General features: G+C 37.3%; 1 protein-coding gene across 1 annotated transcript; it reads right to left on the bottom strand.

Moving 5' to 3' along the window:
• Window positions 1–1,428: 1,428 nt before the first annotated feature.
• TRA2A (transformer 2 alpha homolog) lies at window positions 1,429–22,541 on the bottom strand. The gene is made up of 8 exons (XM_082631726.1): window positions 22,317–22,541; window positions 11,996–12,129; window positions 8,402–8,567; window positions 6,526–6,714; window positions 4,260–4,375; window positions 3,026–3,151; window positions 2,482–2,549; window positions 1,429–2,316 (listed from the first exon to the last, which is right to left on the bottom strand). The coding sequence occupies exons 1-8, from the start codon at window positions 22,350–22,352 to the stop codon at window positions 2,306–2,308; spliced, it is 846 nt and encodes a 281-aa protein (XP_082487852.1). The 5' UTR covers window positions 22,353–22,541; the 3' UTR covers window positions 1,429–2,305.
• Between the last annotated feature and the right edge of the window lie 677 nt (window positions 22,542–23,218).

Raw genomic sequence — 23,218 nt, 5'->3', positions numbered from 1 at the left:
TGCTGTACCCTATCCCTAATACATTCTTCCCCCACGTATCTACAAGGCTCCCTCCTTCCTCACCTTAAAATTTTACTGAAATTCTACCTTCTTAGGGAAGCCTTCAAAGACTGGCCTATTTAAAACTCCTATCCCCTTACTCCCCTTTTCTCCTTCCCTGCTTTCTTTCCATTAATGCATATGTAACATCTACATTTTATGTTTTTTTTTTTTAATTTTTGGCCATGCCGCAGGGCTCATGGAATCTTAGTTCCCTGACCAGGGATCGAAACTGCACCCTTGGCACTGAAAGTGTGGAGTCCTAACCACTGGAATTCCCTACATATCGTCTTTAATTATGTTCACCATCTCTTCGTATGGGTTTTAATTCTGCAGATTGTAGCCAACGTTTTGACTTTTGTTGATGATATACAGCTTAAATCTTTAAAGTACTCCTATGGTCAACAAATTAACGTTCCCTTTACGGCAATGATTTCCAGTCTTTAAATAACCTGGTTTTAAGAACAAAAACCCTCTAGGGAGCAACAAGAGATGGCTTCATTCTCTGGATAGCCCTTATTGGCAAAAAAAATTTTAAAGACATTTTGAAGAGTTAGCTTTTTTTTTTTTTTAAAGATGATGTTGGGGGTAGGAGTTTATTAATTAATTAATTTATGCTGTGTTGGGTGGGTAGGAGTTTATTAATTAATTTATGCTGTGTTGGGTCTTCGTTTCTGTGCGAGGGCTTTCTCTAGTTGTGGCAAGTGGGGGCCACTCTTCATCGCAGGGCGCAGGCCTCTCACTATTCGCAGCCTCTCGTTGCCGAGCACAGGCTCCAGACGCGCAGGCTCAGTAGTTGTGGCTCATAGGCCTAGTTGCTCCGCGGCGTGTGGGATCCTCCCAGACCAGGGCTCAAACCCGTGTCCCCTGCATTAGCAGGCAGATTCTCAACCACTGCGCCACCAAGGAAGCCCTGAAGAGTTAGTTTTTTAATAAAGATGTCTGGGGTACTTCAGTTCCATAGATCCCACTGATCTATTATATAGATCATAATTATCTAATTTTATTCTCATTGCTTTGAGGGAGAAAACAAAGGAGGCTCATGCTCCTTTACCTTTTTATAAAGGTCACCTGAAAAATCATCCACCTCTTCAGCCTAACAGCCTCCCCTTTCATTACATTACAGTCATTTAAGTGTGTTTCCTATTAGAACGTGGGCTTCTTGAAGAAATGAACCATATTATCTTTCCTTCAGCATACTGTTTGATTCAGAATACTCTCAATATTTCCAAGTTCGTTGACCAAAAAAGGGAGGAAAGAAAATGGTTCTTCAAGACTGAAGAAGAGACACAGATTATACATTCAGGTGTAAGCAAAAATGTTAGGAAAAAGGAAATCCAAATTAATCCAGTTATATTTTCCCATTGTACCACAATAAGGAGACAGTCCCATTTTCAAAGAAATTAACTTTTATTTGAAAGGAGACTACCCTTCCCCTCACTATTTTTAAGGACTCTATACAATAGCCTACTTAAACCATTTCCCCAATACCAAAATTTCTAACAGCAAAGCATACAACTGCTCTAAATAATAAATAATAAGGCTTGTCCTTCACTGATTAAACTTCAAAAATTTCAACACAAAAATCAAACTTTACGTTTTTAAGTTTTAACAAATGTATTTTAAATACAACATGTTTTGTAGGAGTCCACAAGCTTTTCATCTCTAAAGAAATGACAATTTTAAGGGTTCAAAAATTCTGTTCTTCAAAAGAAGTGACCAAGTGTTTCCTTCTATAGCTTCAAACTTTCTACACTCAATTATTCGATTGCTCCATGCCACCCCAGACAAACCTGACATGACTGAACTACTTTATGTTACTAACTTCCCCAAAAGAAAGTTAAAAAAGGAGTTTGTAGTAAATGCAGCTCTCTAATACCATGTCTAATACAATATCTAACACAAAAGAAGCTTTAAAAAGATCATTTCTTTCCTCATTCGATTAGGCAGGAGTCAATTTTCTGTAAAAGCAACAAACAAACAAAAAACCATTTACAAAAGCATAACACTGGGGGTTCCTTTTTTACTCAAGATGTTTAACTACTCAAAATGACAACAATTACATCTTTAAGAATATAATAAAAGGGGTGAAAACAGCAATACAATCGACAAAGTGTAGATGCTAAATAAACCAAAGATGTTTTTAAGGGTTCTTTTTAAGGAGTAGGAAGGATTAGAAGCTTGGGGAAATCCAGAATTAAACAAAAAAAGAGAAAGGGAAAAAAAGAAAGAAAAAAGATGTCCTCAACTGCAACCACTCTGTTTATCAATAGCGTCCTGGAAAAGAGTAAAAAAAAATTTTTTTTAGTCAAATGAGAATTATAGTTTGACTTGCCTAATATTTTCCCAACTATTAACAGTCACTATATACCTTAATTTTCTAAAATAAACCATTAATTAGAAATGAGGTTCTTAATGCAACAAAAGCAAAAGTGTACGTACTTGGGCTGTAGGAACGAGATCTTGATCGTGATCTGTATCGACTATAGTAAGGAGAAGGCGATCTTCTTCTGTAGGAAATAAAAGATTATTCAGCATATCACATAATCACTAAACCAAGGCAGATAAAACCAAAAATTCCATCATTCAAAATAATAATGGACCTAAGATGAAAGCTATTAAGTTTTCCATGTGCCAACAATACTAGAACAGTATTGGCCAATACAGATAATTAACCTCTTTTCTTGGTCTTGAGAAAAATCATTTTTCCTACTTTCAAGAAAGCATCATATAAAATCTATTTAATTTTTCTTTCTTTTTTTTTTTTGGGCCACGCTGTGCAGCATGTGGGATCTTATCTTAGTTCCCCGACCAGGGATCAAACCTGTGTCCCCTGCACTGAAAGTGCGGAGCCTCAACCTGTGGACCACCAGGGAAGCCCCATATTTTAAATATTTTTATTAATACACATTAAACATAAATTAAAAGTGCCAAACACTACTACTATCATCTAACTTAGAACAGAAATCGTAAGTTAAAACATTACCTGTATCGGTAATCATAGTCTTCGTACCTGTCGTACCCACGATCATATCCTCTATCATAGTAAGAATCTCGACGTCTGCCACCTCCTCCACCTCCACCTCCACCTCCACCGCCTCCACCACCACTGCTACAGAAAAATGTGAAAACTCTACATCAGTGTGAATGATTACCTTCTGTCATCATTTAATATAAATGGATGCTTAAATAAAATGGAAGAAGGAAGGGAGATAGACGAGAGAGAAGAGATAACCCTTTCATGCCAATTACTTCCACGTCTCACTTTGCTGCCTCCCATGGTATTCTGCTTTTGCTTCATATGTATAACATAAATAACCAGGAATAATTTCACAAAACTCTCCAAACTATAAAATGCTCTTCTATTAATGCACTATCCAAATCAGCAACACCTTTTCCATAAGGTGAAAAAAGCATTGCGCTTTTTTTTTCCCATAAGGTGAAAAAGTACCAAAATGCTAAGACGTATGTCCTATGACTAGTTCAAAAGCAGTTAATAAATATCAAGAATTTAAAAGTAACCAACCCTGAACACCAAAGATAACTGAGGTCCAGCGCTAAAAAAATTTCAAGGTCTGGTGTTCAAACCTCTGGCAGTGAATTTAAACTCTAAGCCCTCTTTTTCCTGCTGTTTTCCCAACTCCTAATCATAGGGACATTATTTTCACTATTATTACTATTTTCAGTAGGCTCTCCTTGTCAAATCCTATATTTTCCGAAGAGGCTTCACATTAAATGAAAGCCTGTATTTCTTCTTTCACTCTTAAGAAATACTGCCTTTGGTTATATTATATTAAAAAACTTTTATAAAAGTCCCTATTTATATACACAGTGCAAAACTGGCTTTTTAAAAAACAAACATTAATATCAGTAAAACCATTCCATATACACAGAGGCTTCCAAGGTCACATAAACATTAAGAGAATATTTAAAAGCATACCGCACGTTATTTTCTAGTATTTAATATTTTTTCTATTTCTGCAGTACAAGAAAATAGCCAGGAATGCACTTCAATAGTTTTAGTTTCTCCCCATGCTCAAATATACATATAAAAAATCAAAGAAATAAAACGATTCAAAGAATACATATAGTCATATTAAATAACTTTCAATTCAAATTACAGAGAAAAGAAGTTTATCTTTTGATTAATCAAAATTTTGCACACATTTCTGGTGGATTTCTAGCCCCTAAAATTCAGCTTAGGAAACTTGAAATCTTACTGAGTTGGTCTGCCCATGTATATGCCTGGTGTAGGTGTGTGCGCTCTCTTGGTGATAGAATAATCTACACGAATTCTTCTACCATCCAGCTCCATTCCATTTGCCCTTTCCATAGCCTATAAAGGAGAACAGGCACAGAAAGTCATGCATAATTCACCAAGGAGAAACTATCAAAACTGCAAAAAATTTAACACATTTTTCATTTGAAATTTCAAAAATTAAAATTCTCTAAACACTTCTTTCTCAAGTAAGAAGGGCTAGGATTTGATGTATTAATCCCTGCTATACGCATGTCAATAGTACTGAGTTTTCAACGTGCACATGGACACTTAAGCAGGCCTCTGCTGCAAGACTAGGGGCAGCTACAGCCATGAAGAAGGAACCACATAACCTGGGGAAGCCTGCAGAATTCTGAGGCTTCAGTAACTAGCTTCAGTCTGAGCAACTCAAAGCAGAAACTGCAACTCAGTGGACAAGTCTAAACTTGTCAAGCCATTCCTTAAAAACTTGTCGAGCCATTCCTTAAGTAACACACTGCCACCTAGTGAACTCTAAATATAAAGGAACTTCTTAATCGGCCAGCAAGTGCTGTCTTTATGTCTGTGCTCACATTCCGAAACACTGCCCTTTGGTACGAATACCAATAAATGCAAAAATGAATCCAACCACTTTAACACATTTTAAGAAGTTCTCAGGAACTAAGTAAAGTTGCCATTTTCATTTTATCTTATCCAGAAATAAACCTAAGAGGAGGAGGTGTGTGAAAATACCGGACAAACAAGTTTCATATTAAAAAAATGTTTAATTATGATATTGTTCGCACTTTGCAAACTTTCACCAGGTAAGATATCCTGGTATTTCTAAATTTACACCTTTATCAAGAACAGGAATAAACCAATCACAAACATGTAACAGTAAAAAACACCATTACTGTGTCTATCATAATGTCTATAACATAAATGTCTTCAACTCAGAGCATTATTTTGTTAGAATTATCCAGCGTTTTTCAACCACACCACTACTGATACAGTTGGGGCCTGCTAATTCCGTGTTGCGGGTGGCTATCCTGTGCACTGTAGCATGTTTAGTATCATCCCTGGCCTCCACCACCAAATATCAAGAGCATCTATTATTTTTGAAAGATACTCTTTCATTACGACTGCTTACACCGCAATCAAACACTGTTGATGCAAAGAGCAATAATGACCCACAGCCAACTACTGTCACGTGTAAAAGGGTACAAAAAAGAAATGCCAGTACCTTCCATTTCTTTAACAAATGACCTTCAAAAATTCCTTAAAATGGAATTTGCTAATTCAGTCACCATGAACTTTTAATATAGAGAAGGCAAGCCTACTGCTTCCTCTATAATCCATTATCTATAGAACATTAGAATAGCACTATTTCAAATCCCTGACATTGATTAGGATCATTCTGTTGGGCAAATTAAGAATGGCACTAAACAAAAATGAAAAAGTACCAATTCTTTCCATGTATTATTTTTCATTTATAGAACAGAATGGTAGATGAATTTTAAGAGAACAGATAAACAAAGCTCTGTATAGACAGGGAGCTAATTATAGACACTTACAAAAATTAAACAGATTAAACCTAAACATAATTCTTTTTTTGTTGTTGTTGCATTGGGTCTTAGTTGTGGTGCGTGACCTTCTCACTGCGATGGCTTCTCTTGTTGCGGACCACGAGCTGTAGGCACGCGGGCTTCAGTAGTTGTCACATGCGGGCCCAGCAGTTGTTCACGGGCTCTAGAGTGCAGGCTCAGTAGTTGTGGCTCATGGGCTTAGTTGCTCTGCAGCATGGGGGATCTTCCTGGGCCAGGGCTCGAACCCGTGTCCCCTGCACTGGCAGGCAGATTCTTAACCACTGCGCAAGCAAGGAAGCCCTAAACACTATTCTTTTAAAAGGTCAATGTAATCATTTGCTTGGAGCATGAATAAGGGTTATTCAAAAGAGAACACTTATATATACTTCACCTTTTCCATTAACTCAAACACATAACCTCACTTTACAAAGCCAGATTTCAATAAAGATATGCCTATACCAGAGAGTATTAGCTGGAAAGTGAAACTGGCCATTCCAATTCTAATACTGAGAGGTAGAGTTTAAATCATGTCAGACAATGAAAAAAGGACATAGTGTTTATGGAACTGGGAGTTTATCAATCAGCTTTTAACAGTAACTTTATACTAAATAATGCACATCAGAAAATTTTCAAAATAACAAATAATTACAAAAACAAAATTACCTCCTTTGAGTCATCTATTCTCTCGAAATAAACAAAAGCAAATCCTCGCGACCGTCCAGTTCGCTGGTCATAAACCACATTGACACCACTCAATGGTCCATATCGAGAAAATACTTCGCGAAGATCTCTCTCTGTTGTGTACAAACTGAGGCCAAACACTCCTAGACACGTGTTGGGATCTGGATTTGCCTGTTGAATAAAGATGTTATTTAATTTTAAGCTCCAAATTAAAATAAAAACACACAGAAATACTTTGCTTAGAACACTTCACCCAATACACAAAGACTATATTGTTTCAAGTCACTTGGAAACAAGAATTTAAAAGAAAAAAAAACAGGGGAGCTATATTTTACAGTTCATAGTACACTCAAGCCTTCTTTAGAATATACTTCAGGCTGCATCCTGAATAAAAATGTCCCTAACTTTCTAGCCCAGCAATTTTCAGAACGTATCCTAAGAATTCATCCTTAGTTTAATGCCATATTTTTAGTTTATTCAAATGTTTTATATCCCTTATAGATTTGTACTCAACCTTGAATTCATCTGCAATTGCTGATTAGATTCTCCTCCTCAATTTTTATTCTTTAGCAAGGATAATCTTTCAAGGTTCCCATAATCCAGATTTGAAAAATTAATGTGCAAATTTCAAAACATCATTAAATAATAGCAGACTCCACCATGGTTAAATACAAACAAACCTGAATGTCACATATCCAAGACTCAATTTCCTTATCAATAATAAGGTAACTTGATTCAAAGAGAGATTAAAAGTATTACTTCATTGAGAAACTTTGCACATTGCTCAATATAAGTGTTAGCTATTACTATTACTACAGAGCTTTTGCTGTTTCCTTGCTACCCCCTTCCCATGGTAAAACTTTTAATCTCAGTATTTTCAACTCAGCTTTTCAATTCAATTCTTGGAACATATTGCTTCTTCCCAAATTTCTTTCTTTTTTAAAAATAAATTTATTTATTTTAGGCTGTGTTGGGTCTTCGTTGCTGCGCACGGGCTTTCTCTAGTTGCAGTGAGCGGGGGCTGCTCTTCATTGCGGTGCACGGGCTTCTCACTGCAGTGGCTTCTCTTGTTGTGGAGCATGGGCTCTGAGCACATGGGCTCTAGGCACGCGGGCTTCAGTAGCTGTGGCACGAGGATTAGCTGCTCCGCGGCACGTGGGATCTTCCTGGACCAGGGCTCAAACCCTTGTCCCCTGCATTGGCAGGTGGATTCTTAACCACTGCACCACCAGGGAAGTCCCCAAATTTCGTTTCTTTTAACAACTCAAAAGTCAAAAAAAGAGAACACACTTGAATGCATATAACAATATTCATATAGCCAAGGATGTTTCTGAAGTACCATTTTTTTTTTTTTTTTTTTTTGCGGTACGCGGGCCTCTCCCGTTGCAGAGCAACAGGCTCCGGACGCGCAGGCTCAGCGGCCATGGCTCACGGGCCCAGCCGCTCCGCTCCATGTGGGATCTTCCCGGACCGGGGCACGAACCCGTGTCCCCTGCATCGGCAGGCGGACTCTCAACCACTGTGCCACGAGGGAAGCCCCTGAAGTACCACTCTTAAACAGTGCTGTAGCTCCCATAAAAGATGTTATACTATGACTAAATACACAGAAAGACAAAATAAGCTTTCATTAACTTTTTTTTTTTTAATTTATTTATTTGGCTGCGTCAGGTCTTAGCTGCAGCACTCGGAATCTTTGTTGTGGCGTGCAGGCTCTAGAGCACGGGCTTAGTTGCCCTGCAGCATGTGGGATCTTAGTTCCCCGACCACGGATCGAACCTGCATCCCCTGCACTGGAAGGTGGATTCTCAACCACTGGACCACCAGGGAAGTCCCTCATTAACTTTTAAAAAACACATACCCTGCTGCCTGTATGTCTTCTCCGGTTAGACATTGGAGAATGACTTCGGCTCCTGCGACGCCGGTATTCTGGTGTATAGGACCTACTTCGAGATCGTCTCCTATGAGAGTGAGAATGGGATCTGGATCGAGTGTAACGTCTATGAGAATGCCTCCTTGACCTCGACCTTTGAGAGAAATAAATTTAGGTAAAAATACTGGAACAAAATGGCTAACGCTGTTAAAATCAAAAGCAAACGGACACCAAATGAAGGCTCCCTGAGCAGACAAAACCAGGTCAGTCATTAATTTACCTTAATCACCAAATACTGTGAAGATACTGCCTGCTCACCATATAAGCTGCTTTGTAACAACATACCACTGAGCCTCATTCCATGTTTGGTTTGCTCCCAGTTTGCAAAGTGTCTTTTTGGTATGTGTACAGTAAATTTTTACTAATTATGTTCATGATTCATTGGTTTTACTTTCGCTTTCTGAACTTTTGACAATGCCAAGGACCTATACGTATGTATATCCCTGCTTATTCTCAGCTCGTTTCCCCTTTCAGAGGAAGAAGTATTCTTCCTCACTACATCTCCTCCTTGTTCCCAGTCTATCCCTTCTAAATTCACTCTTCCCACCTTACCTTACAAACATGTTAAGGCTCCACCTTCTTTAGAAAGAAAAAAATCAACTAGCACTAGCAAGAAAATTCTTTAATATTCTACAACATGGATAAACCTTGAGGACATTATGCGAAGTGAAATAAGCCAGTTATAATAAGGCAAATACTGTGTGATTCCACTTAGATGAGGTACTTAAGAGAAAGAAATAAGATGGTGGTTGTCAGCGGCTGGGAGGAGAATGAGAGTAATTATTTAATGGGTAGTTTCAGTTTTACAAGACAAAAAGAATTATGGAGACGGATGGTTGTGACGGTTGCACAACAATATGAATGCATTTAATACCAGTGACCATACACGGAAAAATGGTTAAGACTATAAATTTTGTGTATTTCACCACACAAAAAAGACAAAACATCAACTACCATTACCATCACAATAAAATCGCTTGATTATCACATTTTCAAAATAGTCCTATATTCCCTCCACTGCTAAGTATCATTTCCTTTCCAGTCTTTCCTTAGCCTGCTGCAATCTAGCATCTGCTAAATTAACTCGTCACAACCTAAATCCCCACTAAACTAATAGTCTTCATGTCTTATGATCTTCATTTCTTCAAGCTTTCTACAGCATCTCACCAATCTCTCTATTGCTGATTCCTAGTTCATCTCCTATCTGATTATTTCCAATTACTCACAGTCCTTTTTCTTTGCCTATTAATGCAAAGAAAATACCATTTCTTATTACTATTCATATGATCTATCCTTAAACACTGAGACCAGTAGTCATGAAAGTCATACAAAATAGCTTCTATGAGGCATTCAATAAATGATATAAATGCTAAGGGCCAGAAAGTTTAAACAATAAAGCTAGGAGACTTAATAAGATTCTACTAGGCAGACAGGGGAAAAGTGTTCTAGGAATACCAAGAACAAAGGTTCCTTAGCAAGAAGACATGGAAATGTGATTACACAATTGCAAAAGAGTATAATCTGCTAGGAATTAGGATACTTATAAAGGAAGGAATGAAAATGAAGATGACAAAAGGACTGGGACAAATCTTGTGTATGAAGCTTAGAGTACAGCTTTATTGAAAGGAGGCAAACAATCTTGAGTGGGAATGAAAATAATATGAATGGCCTACCATCTACAAGAAATTAATCACTGGCCGTGGTGGGGGAGAAACAAGAAAATAACTTGTGTTTTATACGAATACCAAACAGGATACTTCCTATTTTCCTTAGCACCAATTTATAGCTTCAATTAAAAAAATAAAAAACATTAGTAAGACAAGTTGTCACATAAAATATCAATAGTTATATTTAAATGCAGTGGGTCCTTCGTGTGGAGGGCTGGCTGTACCATGCCATTTTATATAAGGGACTTGACCATCTGAGGATTTGGTACCCGCAGAAGAACCAATCCTCCCCCAACAGATACTGAGGGAGGAATACCGTAACAAAAAATGACATTAATTAAAAACCTTTCAGGACTGCTTACCTTTTCTCTAAGTCAGATAGTGATAAATATTACAAAAAAAATTAGGAATAAGGGAATAAAGAGTGTGCATGGTATTTAATATTCGCCAGTGATACAAGAGCAGAGAACAGCATCAAGTGATATGAGAACATCTTGACGGAAGAGAATTCTAGGCTAAGGGCAGCAAGTGCAAAAGTCCTAAAATGAAAATGTGCTCACTTCTGTTTCTACACCTGAATTCTATCTAGCACTATTCTGCACATGTGGATTCAATTAAATATGTAGAGTAGTTAGCAAATCAAGCACTAGGCTGGATCCTGGATACAACAGAGAAAAAGACATAGCTGTGGACTGCACGAAAAGTACAGCCTTTTAATTAATTCTTCTGTCTCATGCCCCCTTGCAATCACACTCTATACAAAGACATAAATTACCTCTTTAAAGAAGAAATTACAATGACTTATCAAACCGACTGTCCAGGTTGTTTTTATTTATTTACTTTAAAATTTCTTTATTTATTTGTTTGCTTGTTTATTTATTTGGCTGTGTTGGGTCTTCATTGCTGTATGCGGGCTTTCTCTAGTTGTGGCGAGCGGGGGCCTCTCTTCGTTGCAGTGCACGGGCTTCTCATCGCGGTGGCTTCTCTTGTTGCAGAGCACGGGCTCTAGGGGCATGGGCTTCAGTAGTTGTGGCTGTGAGCTCTAGAGCGCAAGCTCAGTAGTTGTGGCGCACGGGCTTAGCTGCTCCGCAGCATGTGGGATATTCCCAGACCAGGGCTCAAACCCTTGTCCCCTGCATTGGCAGGCAGATTCTTAACCACTGCACCACCAGGGAAGTCCCAGGTTGTTTTTCACTGTTTTTTCCACACACCAGTACACCTGGGACATCTGATACAGTGAGCCCTGCAATGGCTCACTAGAGTCTTTGTTTTAATCAGTGTAAGTGGTAGTGGCTGGGGCTCTGAATCACTCCAGGACCACTTCCTGCCAACTGTATCTGACCAGAGTTCCATGCTGGACCTAATCAGTTAGAATCTTCAGGTAAAGGATGTAGCTGGAAGGTGAAACTTGAAAAATCTTCTCAAATCATTCTGATAACCAGTACAACATACATACATCAACCATCTCTGCACTAAACTGCATGCCAAGTTTCCAATGGAGAAAATTACCTTTTTGTTGTGCAAATATTATTGAAATAAAATCAAACGTTAACCTTCAAACGCCAAGCACATTTAAATCAAACAACACATATTTAATTTGTATTAGTAGCTAGCATCAGATAGATTAATGGACTAAGGGAAGATTCTACCTTATCTAAGTCTTTGTATCTATTACGTATCATTCACTTCTAAACCATAGCTTAAAAAAAAAAGACAACTTCATGATTTTGAGTCTTCAGTGAAATTTCCACAAAAAATGCAACAAAAATGAGGGATTTGGTAAAAACCACTTTGCCCTGAAAAATCCAAGAAAAGCATTTTAAACATACTTACATATTATTTTAAACACACTTACCTGGATTTTGATCTTGATCGAGAATGGGATTCAGAGTGTTTGGAAACTCTTGATGGACTACGAGATCCTGACCTGCTCTCCGATTTTACACGAGCAGGAGTTCCAGTTGGAGATTTTGACTGAGAGCGAGACTCCTAACAAAGAAGACAGTATTACAAATGGCACTGGTCACGTAGATGCCTAACACCTAACATTTAAAGTACCGTAATTATTTATATTGATTGCTCCTGAAAAACAAATGGTTAGGCAACACCCTCCAGAAAAAATTTCAGCTCATTAATAACCCATTGTTAATATTGCTAACTGTCCTCAATAATTCCCTACTTGAACCAGATCACCAATTCTCTATTAACTAAGTAATCATGCAAATTCATCTACAACTTGATCATACAGACACTGGAACATAAACCATACATTTACTTAACCTAGGACCCATTCATTCTTCCAGATTCTTTTAATTCTACTTCACTCTTGCTTTCTACTTCTCTTCATTCTTCATTGAGTTTTTCATTTTTCATACTTCGTGTATTCTTCCCCAATTCAAACAATTCAAAATAGCCTTAAAAAAAAATATTCAAGTGCTTCTATCTGACCAATCTTCTGTTCAATTTTTTCCCCCATTCAATTTTAATTTTCTGATCTTTAATACTTTTCATTAGCCTTCTTTTATCTTGATTTATCTTCCACATTCTTGGAAAAAACTCTTCAATTTCTTCACGAACATTAACCTTAATGGAAAAAGAACATTTAGTATATTTAAGCACGTGGGGATTATAAAACTCTGCTGGAGTTCAGAATGTTATCTACCAAATGGAAAAGCCAGCAGGTAAAGTGCAAATAACTAGTTTATTAAAAAAACAATTTTATAATCTTTAAAGTTGTTCAAAAGTCTAGTTTCTAACAATTAAAGAGAATTTACTGAATTTCTCTAAATGTTTTTTTACCATACTCTTCACCCTCCTCCCCTTTCATGTTTCATCCTAGTTCCTAAAACGTGAACAGTTTTAATATAAATACTTAATTCAAGCATAACTCTAACAAACTGTAACCCCCCAACCTATGCCTTAAGTTTTCACTAATCTATAACCTGAAGATTCCAAGTGATCTTAAAATAAGCTTTCACTAAGCCATGCTAAGGTATCAAGATATAGTTAAAGCAAAGCATCATAGGCTGAAATATTTGTACACACCTATCTAAACTCACACATTATAGGACACATGTTGAGGTTCAAAGAAGTAAAAAAAATTAGTAAAATCACTACCATCTCCTGATTTTGTCTGACCACTATCTTTGCTCACTCTGACTTAACCAGAAAGATACAACCTGAAATAAAACAAGCATACTGAAAAAAACCAAGGGGAAAAGAAAGTATGAAATTTAAAAAATTTCCCCTTTGGCTTGTAAATTCCTAGTAGTAGATGTATTTTTGCAACTGAGCCATTTTAAAAATTCTATTTTATCCAATGAAGTACATAATGTACATTACAAAATTAGTATCATTGTCTTTATTGTTTATCCTACCTCTTTTGTTCATAGTTTTTGCATATTTTATGCAGTTATGCATACTTATACTCCCTTCAGTAACTATATCCTTTATCAGAAAATTGACTGGCTTCTGAAGAAGTTGGATATAAAAAAACTGATTAAAAGCCTGTTGTTTTTAAAAATTTGATAGACATATGAAGCACTTATGACAGAAGTAGGATGAACAGTTTGGTTTCTCTGTCCACGTAAGCCTTGATTATTAGTGAAAATAATCCCAATTTCGCACCAATTTTCATTTAGGCTATTAAGACTATCACGCAACTTCCTTAAAGTTTTCCTTCAGGTTTCGTGTCAAAAGACTTATTCATCGAGGACAGTACTAATGCTGCTAGGCCTATTTATTTTTTTTAGATGAAAACAAAATCAAAATATATAGCTACCTTTCTGTTCTATATCAGCTTTTCCCATTTATTTACCTACAATAAGTCTTTCACCACATCTCAGATACTTTCTAAATTTCTGGACAGATGCCTGGAGCAGGCACAGCAACTTAGGCTTTTTCATTCACTGAAACTGTAAAAGCAGCATATTCAGGACTAAAAACAAGAACAAAACTAAAGTATGGCTAATTCACTTGTAATTGAAGTCTCACAGGCCAGTTCATTACCTATAATTCATTAGGTAAAAATACATTCCCCTCTCCCTTTTGGCTTTTCCTCATATAAAACAGATCCCTGGTATAAATCTACAAACATCACCACAGCCTTTTTAATACATATAGAAAGCTTTGTGTTCTGTGACACTCTAGAGCCTTTAATTTTTAGGATAGAAATCAAAATTTTATATATTAGGTTTAAGCCTTCCACCATAAAAACAATAGTTGAAAATTATTCAGTAGTGCTGAAAATAACCACTTTTTAGGTATTAATGTTAACAAGGTAACTCCGTAACAACTTAAAATTTAAATTTTAAATCCCATTTCTGGTATAGCAACCCACTGGAAAATATGCAATTTTCCTTTTGTTTGTTAACAAAAGCATTAAGATATGACAGAATATCTTTTCAAAAGACATCAGCAAATTTAAAAGAAGGCTTGCTTTTTATTATCCAAGGTGTCACAAATACGTAACCTCCTTTGTTGCCTACTCTTCAATTTTTATATCAGGGAAACCTCAACCTACATATTTTTTTTCCCCCGGAATCATTCAAGATTAAGAAAGAGTAACTTCCCTTTAACTTATAGAGATGTCAATAATTTTAACCTCCAAAAGCAATTTAGAGACTTATCTATCTAAAAAGCAAATCAGTAACTGTCAGTAAACTTAAAGAATAAACTGCAAAGCATAAAAAACTTTTAATCTTCATAATTATTTTTACTATAATACCAAACAAACACCCTGTCATTGTAAAGAACTGGTAGTTTAGTCTTCAAACACACAGTCATATTCACCGTTTTAAAATAACATTCCTCAAAGGCTGATAACCAAATAAATGCCACTTTCACCAAACTGCATTGGAAATCAGGCAACCATAAGCCCTTTATGGACAAATGCTAGATTTCCTTTTCTACCTTTGACTTGTCTTCATTATGAAATGGTAATTTCAACTTTTTCCAAAGAAATTCATACAACTATTCAGAATTTGGAAATGGAATTGAAATTGCGAAGAGAAAAATAAATATTGAGAAGGGGTGTTATCTGTCCTGTTTCACTAGAGACTACTTAACCTGCTCTTAAAGCTGTCCAGTCAAGAAGTTCTGCAAATTCTTCAGTAACCTGCATCTAGACCCACCAACCATTAAAAATATAGCCTACTTGAAATGGGCAGATTAATGACTCAACCAAATCATACCACGAATTTTAACAGAATATATCTTAAGGAGGCTTCCAGTCTACCTTACCTACTATAAACCAGGAGCTAGGCAGAAAGTTCTCACAGTACAACCTGCTTAAGTAGTGTCCGTTTGTATTTTGAACTATTTTTTATTAACAAGATGCCTCTGGTGGTAGGTGAAGGACACAGCCAAAAATAAAAAGGCGCTAACTACAATTACTAAGAAAGTACTATAGTGTATCCAATACAAGCAAAGAACTATCTTTCTATCTATAAAAATAGTATAACCATGTACTATTTTTTAAACCAGGAAAAAGGTTATTAAATATGTTCATGTTGTCGAACATGAATGATTCCTACAGCAAACAATAACTGCAGGGTCTTTTAATACAGCTAGTATATTATAAATGTGAAAAAAATTCTGACCATATGTATGCTTAATACTTAAAGCCCATTAAAATAAACCAATATAAATGCTATGCTGTAACCCATTCTAATATTATGGCAAGGCAAATTCCAAGGCAAACGCCAAGTAACAGTGCCAAGTTTACAGAAATTCAAGTCTATATGAATATAGTATAAGCTTTTAAAACAAATTCTCAAAATTGTATTTCCCTACTACTTTGTAAAATTGGAGATTTCCACAGAAACATACTAGTGCATTTAGGTAAATTGTATGTGGGGGTGGGCAGGATTTTAAATTACCCAAATAACTTATATTTATTGTTCTAAGAACTTCATTCTTTAGGATTTGTGGGAAACCTCCTGTGTTTACTCACTTCTTTCATTTCAGTCTACAGAAATAGCAGTTCTGCCTCCTCCCTTTCGAGTATGATAGACTGCTTCTTTTCCAGATTCATCCTTAGGCTTGTAAAAGGAATACTTTCACTCTCTTTTTAATCCGTAACTGGTATTAGAGCAATTTCTTAAAAAGAAAATACCGATTGCTCGTAACATTAGCTATTTTTAAATGATAATTTCCCCCCTTTAAAAGTCATACCAGTATGCTGCATTCTAAGTAAGATTAAAGTGGTCTTTGTACCTACAAAGGCTCACACATATTCCAACCTGTATGTCTTTATATTCTCTAAAGTTTGGAATAATTTTGGCAATGTGTTAGACAAATTATTAAGGAATTGACAGTTAATCAAATTTAAACTCATGTCACACTGTGAAATTACCTGTAAAATCTACAAATCTTCTGTACAATTTTTATTTATTTATTTAGTTTGGCTGTGCCACAGGGCTTTGCGGGATCTTAATTTCCTGGCCAGGGATCAAACCCTCGCCCTCGGCAGTAGCTCGGAGTCCTAACCACTGGACTGTCAGAGAATTACCTTCTGTACAAATTTTAAATGTGGCTCACAAACCGGCCGGCTTATATGCCATGATCAATTGTAATGTCCAAAAAGCTAGTGTGTTAGTGGCAACTTCAAAGGTACAGAAACAAGTGTAAAAAGACTAAAGTGGTTTAACTATATTAAAACAAACTACTAAAAAACAAACAAACAAACTACTAAGAACCTGTTACAGAATTCACTACTTATGTTCTCAACTTCTAATGTCATGGAGTATTTACAAATCTTGAATAAGTAAGACTACAGGGCTTTAGTTTCAAGGAGAAAAATCATAACTTTTCTTCTACCTCAGACTGGTCAGGCCTAGTCACTCACTTTGGTGAAAATCATGAGACAATAAGGATTATACAGAACTACATACAGCAGTAACTTAAACGAGGGAGGGGAAACCACACTTCCTTCTGTTACTCTCTTCTCAACTTTTCTTTTTTAGTGTTTACTGATTCTTTTCCCCATCTGATGGCTACCATTTTCTCACCTCCACTTCAGTCCTACTAAATTGGTTATGACATGCGAACAAATAATCAGTATTAATTCACTAAGCTTGTGGATATATACCTTTTATAAAGTTCCCAGGGTTAGTTACTTGATGCTTGAGCACCCACTGATGCTATCAAAGAGGTTTTCACACTGTTCACAAGTTCTAAAATCTATTATGCTGATTACTCATGGCTATTTCACACCTGTTATATTACACACTACACCATAAGTAAGTAACCCCAGTTCATTTACAAAATTAAGTCCATAAACAAAGTTTATCTGTATTTTTTTAATGACTCTCATTCTTAAATATTTAAATCTCTTGATATTCTTTCAGATCCCAAGACTCTTTATACTTGTTTTAGGAATGGTACAAATCATAAAAAGTATCTACGACAAATCTGTAAAATTAGTTAGGCACCATGGGTATGATTAGTTGCACTGCTCTTTTTAAAAACCCCAACTTCTGCTTATATTGAGCAAATTAGCACCCTTCAGTGAAAGAATCTCAAATACAAAAATTTGAGTGTTAAAACGTCACCTTAAGTTTTACAAATTATCTGCTTAAATGGATGGGGAAATAAAAAAGCATTAAAATTGGATAAACCATACTACTTTAGGGGAAAAAAATTAAACCCAAGACACATAAGACTATCCCTCAAGTTTAATACCACTCCTACTAAAGGAAGCCTTACCCTTTTGCAACAGGTTGATGAGATACATAAAACTAAATTGCTGAAGAAGGTGAACCAAGTTTTTTTTTTTTTTAAGCTAAAGTGCTAACATTCTTAATCTGTAACAGGGATTCAATCTTATTTGTATTCTTAAAATAAAAAGAAAGAAAGAAAGAAAAAAGAAAGCAGAGGGTTGTTGTTGCTGCTTTTTTTTAAAAAGGAGCCAGTCACCAAGCTGGGTTTTTAATGGCATAGTCATCACCCTTATTATTATTACAAACCAGGGTTCAAAGAAGCAAAAAAACACCAAAAAACAAAAAACAAAACTTCCCCCATTTCTGCTATTCTTCAACAAAATATCTTAACACACACAAATTTAAATTCCAAACTGCTACAGATGAATTTGTTTTGCTCTTCACTTTTATCATCCACGTAATCATCTCATATATTAAGAAGGGGAACACTAGGAGTCTCTTTAAAATATTCCAGCTACTCAAGAAGCCAGAATAAGCTCTGAAAAAAGGACGCCAGAGTAAGTAGTATCCTTCCTCTTCAACTATTCTCAACTATTCTACAAAGCATAGACAATTGTTGAATTATAAGATAGAGAATACTTAACCTCTATTAAGAGCACTGGGCCGCTGTCAAAGAAAAAAATTGGACTTAACGTTTTTCTAAGTTTCGTTCAAAAAAAAGATTAGGGGTAGAGGGGAAAGAGTAAAATAACAAGAAAGTCTTAATTTCCGTTCCCCTTAATTTCTATCAAGGACACTAAAATTTTTTGAGATTGAATTTTAGTTGAAGTTGTATTCTTTTTCTGAAGATGACATTCAAAGTCATAGACCAAGTGCCAACCTCACTCCCAGCTCCAAAAGACATTTCCACTTAAAATTCTGTTAACTTGATATAATGTCCCAAGCAAACTGCTTTAATGGACCTACTTATTGATATTTTAATGGCACCACTATTCTCCTGGATCCCTTAAAAATGTCTCGCTCATTCTTTACATCCCACTGCTGTCCAGTTTAGATCAGATTTTTCATAAGCTCCTTCCTTAAATATTTCAAGTGTGCCCTGCTGCTCTTCCTATATTGGTCTCTGTTCTTTGCTAAAATTCCTTTCATTTCGCCACTCCCAGAATTAAAAATCCATAGATGGCTCCTTACTGCATATTGGATTAAGTCCAAATTCCTAAATCTAGAATTCAAAATCCTCCATTATCTGACTACACAGTCAAATCTATCATGTCTCATTAGTCCAGCAACCTCTTCCTTGTCTCATCCTTATAATCAATATTCGTATTTCCCTTATCATAATGTCCAGCATAAGTTTTACATATTAGATAAAGCTTTCCCTTTCCTCTAAGCTCACGAAACTGCTCAGCTTTATTTTCTGAATTCCTTATTAATTCTATCACACAGCACTTGATTATATACTTACTTTTACCCAGATGTGAGCTGTCAGTCATCTCAAATCAGACTCCAAGCTCTCTTTCCCTTAAGAACACCTGGCCTTTACTAAAAAGGTAGTGGATGCTCAACAGTTTCACCCCAGGCGGAAGGGAAATTGGTTGGTTAACTCTTAGGGTTACTTATAACAAAATCCGGCAATTACATTTACTTTCCTAAAGCTGTTTTACTCCAGTCCTTTGAAAATGCAAGAGATATTAATATATAATGGAAAATTAAGCTCCTGTCACTGTTTTCAGCAAACTCCATTAATGGCTCTGAGACACTGAAGTGCATAGTGCTCCTTTCAAAAACGTAATCAAACTATATACACGGCATAGTTTAAGTGTACAATGAGCAATGCACTGGGACTTGTAAATCTCAGATTTCTGGCTGCATGGTCTTCTGGGCCTCGGTTTTTAATTTCTTAAAATGCTAAGAGTTCTCCAGCCCTTGCAAGATTATGAGCAGTATATGAGAAAATATGTCAAAGATGGCGGGGAGGGGAGGAGATCCTAAAATGCTATAGAAGTAGGAACTATTAGTACGAGTCCTGTTTCTTTAATATGTTCCGCAGTCTCTAGGAACTTACCCTCTAATTTTAAATATCTTTTCAATAAGATGGGGTTAAAATGTGTTGTTTATTCTGTACATAAAGCAAATGAAATCTGAATATTGACCTATCAATGTTTTCTCTAATTTGTTTTAGTCAAAAAGCTTGAAGTATAATAACTACTTAAAACACCTCAGAAACATCATTTGAAAATCGTTTTTCTGAGGCTCTCTAAAAGGTTACTACATTTAGATTCAAAGATAACACAACAACTGTATTCTATAAAACCTTTTTAAATTGCTGGTTTGTGGTTAGTTGATAAAAGATCACTATAGTTTAAAAACCAAAAGCACTGGTGAATATGAAACTGCTTTAAGAGAACAACAACAACGACGACAAAGCATACACCCTCAGAAAAGTTTCTGGCATTTTAATTCTTCACCCAATTATGAATAAAGACAGATACCTCAACCTACCAAAAAAAAAAAGAAAAGGTAACAGGTGAATATATTTATTATACAATCGGAGTTCATTAATACTAAAACACATTTGGGTAACACATGTGAAAAAAAATTTTCTATGACCACAAACACTCTAAAAGACGAGGAAAAGGTAAAAACCTTTTTCTATTAAAATAAATTGTTAATGCCTACATGCATTTTAGCTTAAAACTGGGTGGGAATCATATTTATTTCTTTCTCAGATAGGTAAGGTAACAATTATCTAGAACTAGCCAAATTCAACCTGATGACTACATAAAAAATAAGAACTTAAAGGAAAACAAGGTCCAAAACAGTAGTCCTCTTCACTTCACCACAAACCAAAATAAACATTAACTGCCCAAAATTGTACTGAAGTTAACTGAAGATTAACAGCAAAATTTCTTCCCATAACTACCTTCTTCAAAACAAGAAGCAGCTCATGACTAACGACCACCTAAATACCATTACATGATTTTAAAAACTTCTGTTGGGACAATCAATACCCCATCCTAAAAAATAAGCAGGTTCAACTATTCATTAATATCTACGCTCCAGATTTTATTAGAGAAATCCAATCTTAAAGGCATTAAAGATAGCTTTGTCTCTAACCTCAAAAATAAAAGCCTAAATTGACCTTCTGATTTAACTGTTAACTGTTCCAGATGCTTATCTTATGAACTTCTAAAAAAAAAAGACAAAATTCATTCATCCAGCATACACCTGAAGTGTTTTTTATGAGTTTCCCCTAGTGACCAGAATGCCAACACAAGAGCCAGAAAATGCTGCCTGGGGGCCGTTTTCTTTTCAGGGTTCTACACTAGCTCATATCAATCTTCACTACTAGGGTGACTGTGGAAATATAACCCAATCATTGCTAAACGTTCTAGTATCTTCAAGCTGAGGATAACGTATCTTTGTGATGTTTATATTCATCACATCCAAAATAATGAAAAACTTTGAGCCCTCTTTGCTGGGGGATGGGTTAAGAAGAGAAATGGAAGACAGAGGGCCTGTAATTTTCAGGTAACGTTTTGAGTTAAGAGAATAGTATTAACTACTGTAAAAATACTGAGCCATGAAATTTGTTCAGTTATGTAAGATTAAGACAGAAGATCCCCCCTTTTTTTTTTTTTTACCGTAAAAACCTGTAAAGGATTGTTCAGTGTTGAGGTGAAAGGTCATAGGAAGAAAAGCATTAGAAGGTGAGATATAAAGAAGAGAAAGAAAAAAAAAAAAGCCCAACATCAAGGAATTCGAAAAATAAGGCGTTATAGCATTTCCACATTCATTTTGAAGTGAAAGGAAAGCAGAAGGGACATTAAAGGAAAAGGGCTCCTCGCGTAGTTTTCCCCTCACAGCTCTCGTCTTAAGAACGCTTAAGGGTCGGTGCGGTCGTTGACTAACCACTTCATTAGGCTCGTCCCACCTTCAACCTCAAGGCTTTCGCCTTTATAGACGCAACGCCGCCGGTTCCAACAGAGACGCGGCCGCTCACTGCAATAGAGAGCCAAGGAGACACAGGCCCCAGCTAGTCCCACGCCAGCTTCTCCCCGCCCGGACAGCAGCCCCGCGCACTTTCGACCCCGAGACCCTCTACGATGCTCGGGGTCGCCAGAAACGCCACCGCAGGAAGCACCTACCACTATCCGGCCGGGGGGAACTCCCTGCCGTCTCCTCCCGCCCCACCGGGACCCACACTTCGGAACAGAGATAAGGAAGCCTCGGGGTGGGGAGAAGGCAGGGCGCACCGCTGGGGGAAATCGGACCCAGGGGTCCAGCTATCAGTCTCCAAAGAAAGGGGGAAGGGGAGGTTATCCGTGGTGTTTGGGGCAAGAGTGTAACCCAGAAGCCATCTTGGGATGTGAAGAAGCGACCTCGATGGCTCCAGAGGCTGCTCCCCGCGGGCCCCCGCAGAACTCCCCGCAACCCCGCCCGACCGCGCTCGTCCCAAAGAAACCCCGAGCATCGGGCCGCCGCCGAAGACGGCTCCCGCGGCTTTGTACTCACTCTGCCCTCGAAGTTGTTCTCCTCTACATCACTCATGTCGGCCAGGCACTCCCCAGAACTAAATAAGAGACAGGTCTCGGCTTGAGGGCCGATGGCCTAATCAACCAGCTGACTGGACCGTGGGGAGGAGGAAAGAGACGGCAACAACAGCCGCTCCACTCCACTCCCACTCGGTCGCAGGCTCCGGCAAAATGGCGCCGGTGCCGCCAGAAACCTTCTGGCCTCCCGAGTGCGCGACGTAAGGAGGCGGAGCGTCTCTGTGTCGTCAAGGGGCCCCGCCCCCAGCGAGGTTTTGTGGTGGCCCCGGCCTAGCAACGCGGGCAGTCCGAACTCTGACCCTCCGCATCTTCGAACCGAATGCCCACCAGACCTCCGAACTTCAGACTCCTTCCAACGCGTCAGTCCTTTTGAAGATTTTCAGTCACCAGATAAGCTTTTATTGACCTTGGTCCCTTTATATATTTTCCAAGTGGATTCTGATGGAACAGAAAAAACTGGAATCGTCTACGTAGTTAGTAGGCTTTTTATTTTGAATGTTTTCCGCACTCTTACTTTTCTCTGCCCTATGTACTACTATTGAAGTAATATATGCACAGATGGGGTTATAATGAAAAGTCACAGTTCCTTGCTTCACTCCTCCCTGAGACAACTGTGTCAATTTAATTTTTAATAATGCTTAGTTTCCTACTAATCTTAGGGAACTAAGCATTATTTGACTTAGTTCCCTAATCTTTTTTAAAAAATTAATTAATTAATTAATTTGGGGCTGCATTGGGTCTTTGTTGCTGCACGCGGGCTTACTCTAGTTGCAGCGAGCGAGGGGCTAGTCTTTGTTGCGGTGCACGGGCTTCTCATTGCGGTGGCTTCTCTTGTGGCGGAGCACGGGCTCTAGGCGCGTGGGC

This window comes from Mesoplodon mirus (genome assembly GCF_964341445.2).
Source record: "Mesoplodon mirus genome assembly, chromosome: 9".
Lineage (NCBI taxonomy): Eukaryota > Metazoa > Chordata > Mammalia > Artiodactyla > Ziphiidae > Mesoplodon > Mesoplodon mirus.
This window is presented reverse-complemented; position numbering and strand designations above follow the sequence as displayed.

What these genes read in the sequence shown, in the direction of transcription:
- TRA2A (XM_082631726.1), bottom strand. Translation starts at nt 22,352, where the DNA reads ATGAGTGATGTAGAGGAGAACAACTTCGAGGGCAGA. An exon ending in TACATGGGCAGACCAACTCA is followed by an intron (nt 3,152 to 4,259) that starts GTAAGATTTCAA and finishes ATTTTTCTGTAG; the next exon opens with CAGTGGTGGTGGAGGCGGTG. An exon ending in GACTATGATTACCGATACAG is followed by an intron (nt 2,550 to 3,025) that starts GTAATGTTTTAA and finishes TATTTCCTACAG; the next exon opens with AAGAAGATCGCCTTCTCCTT.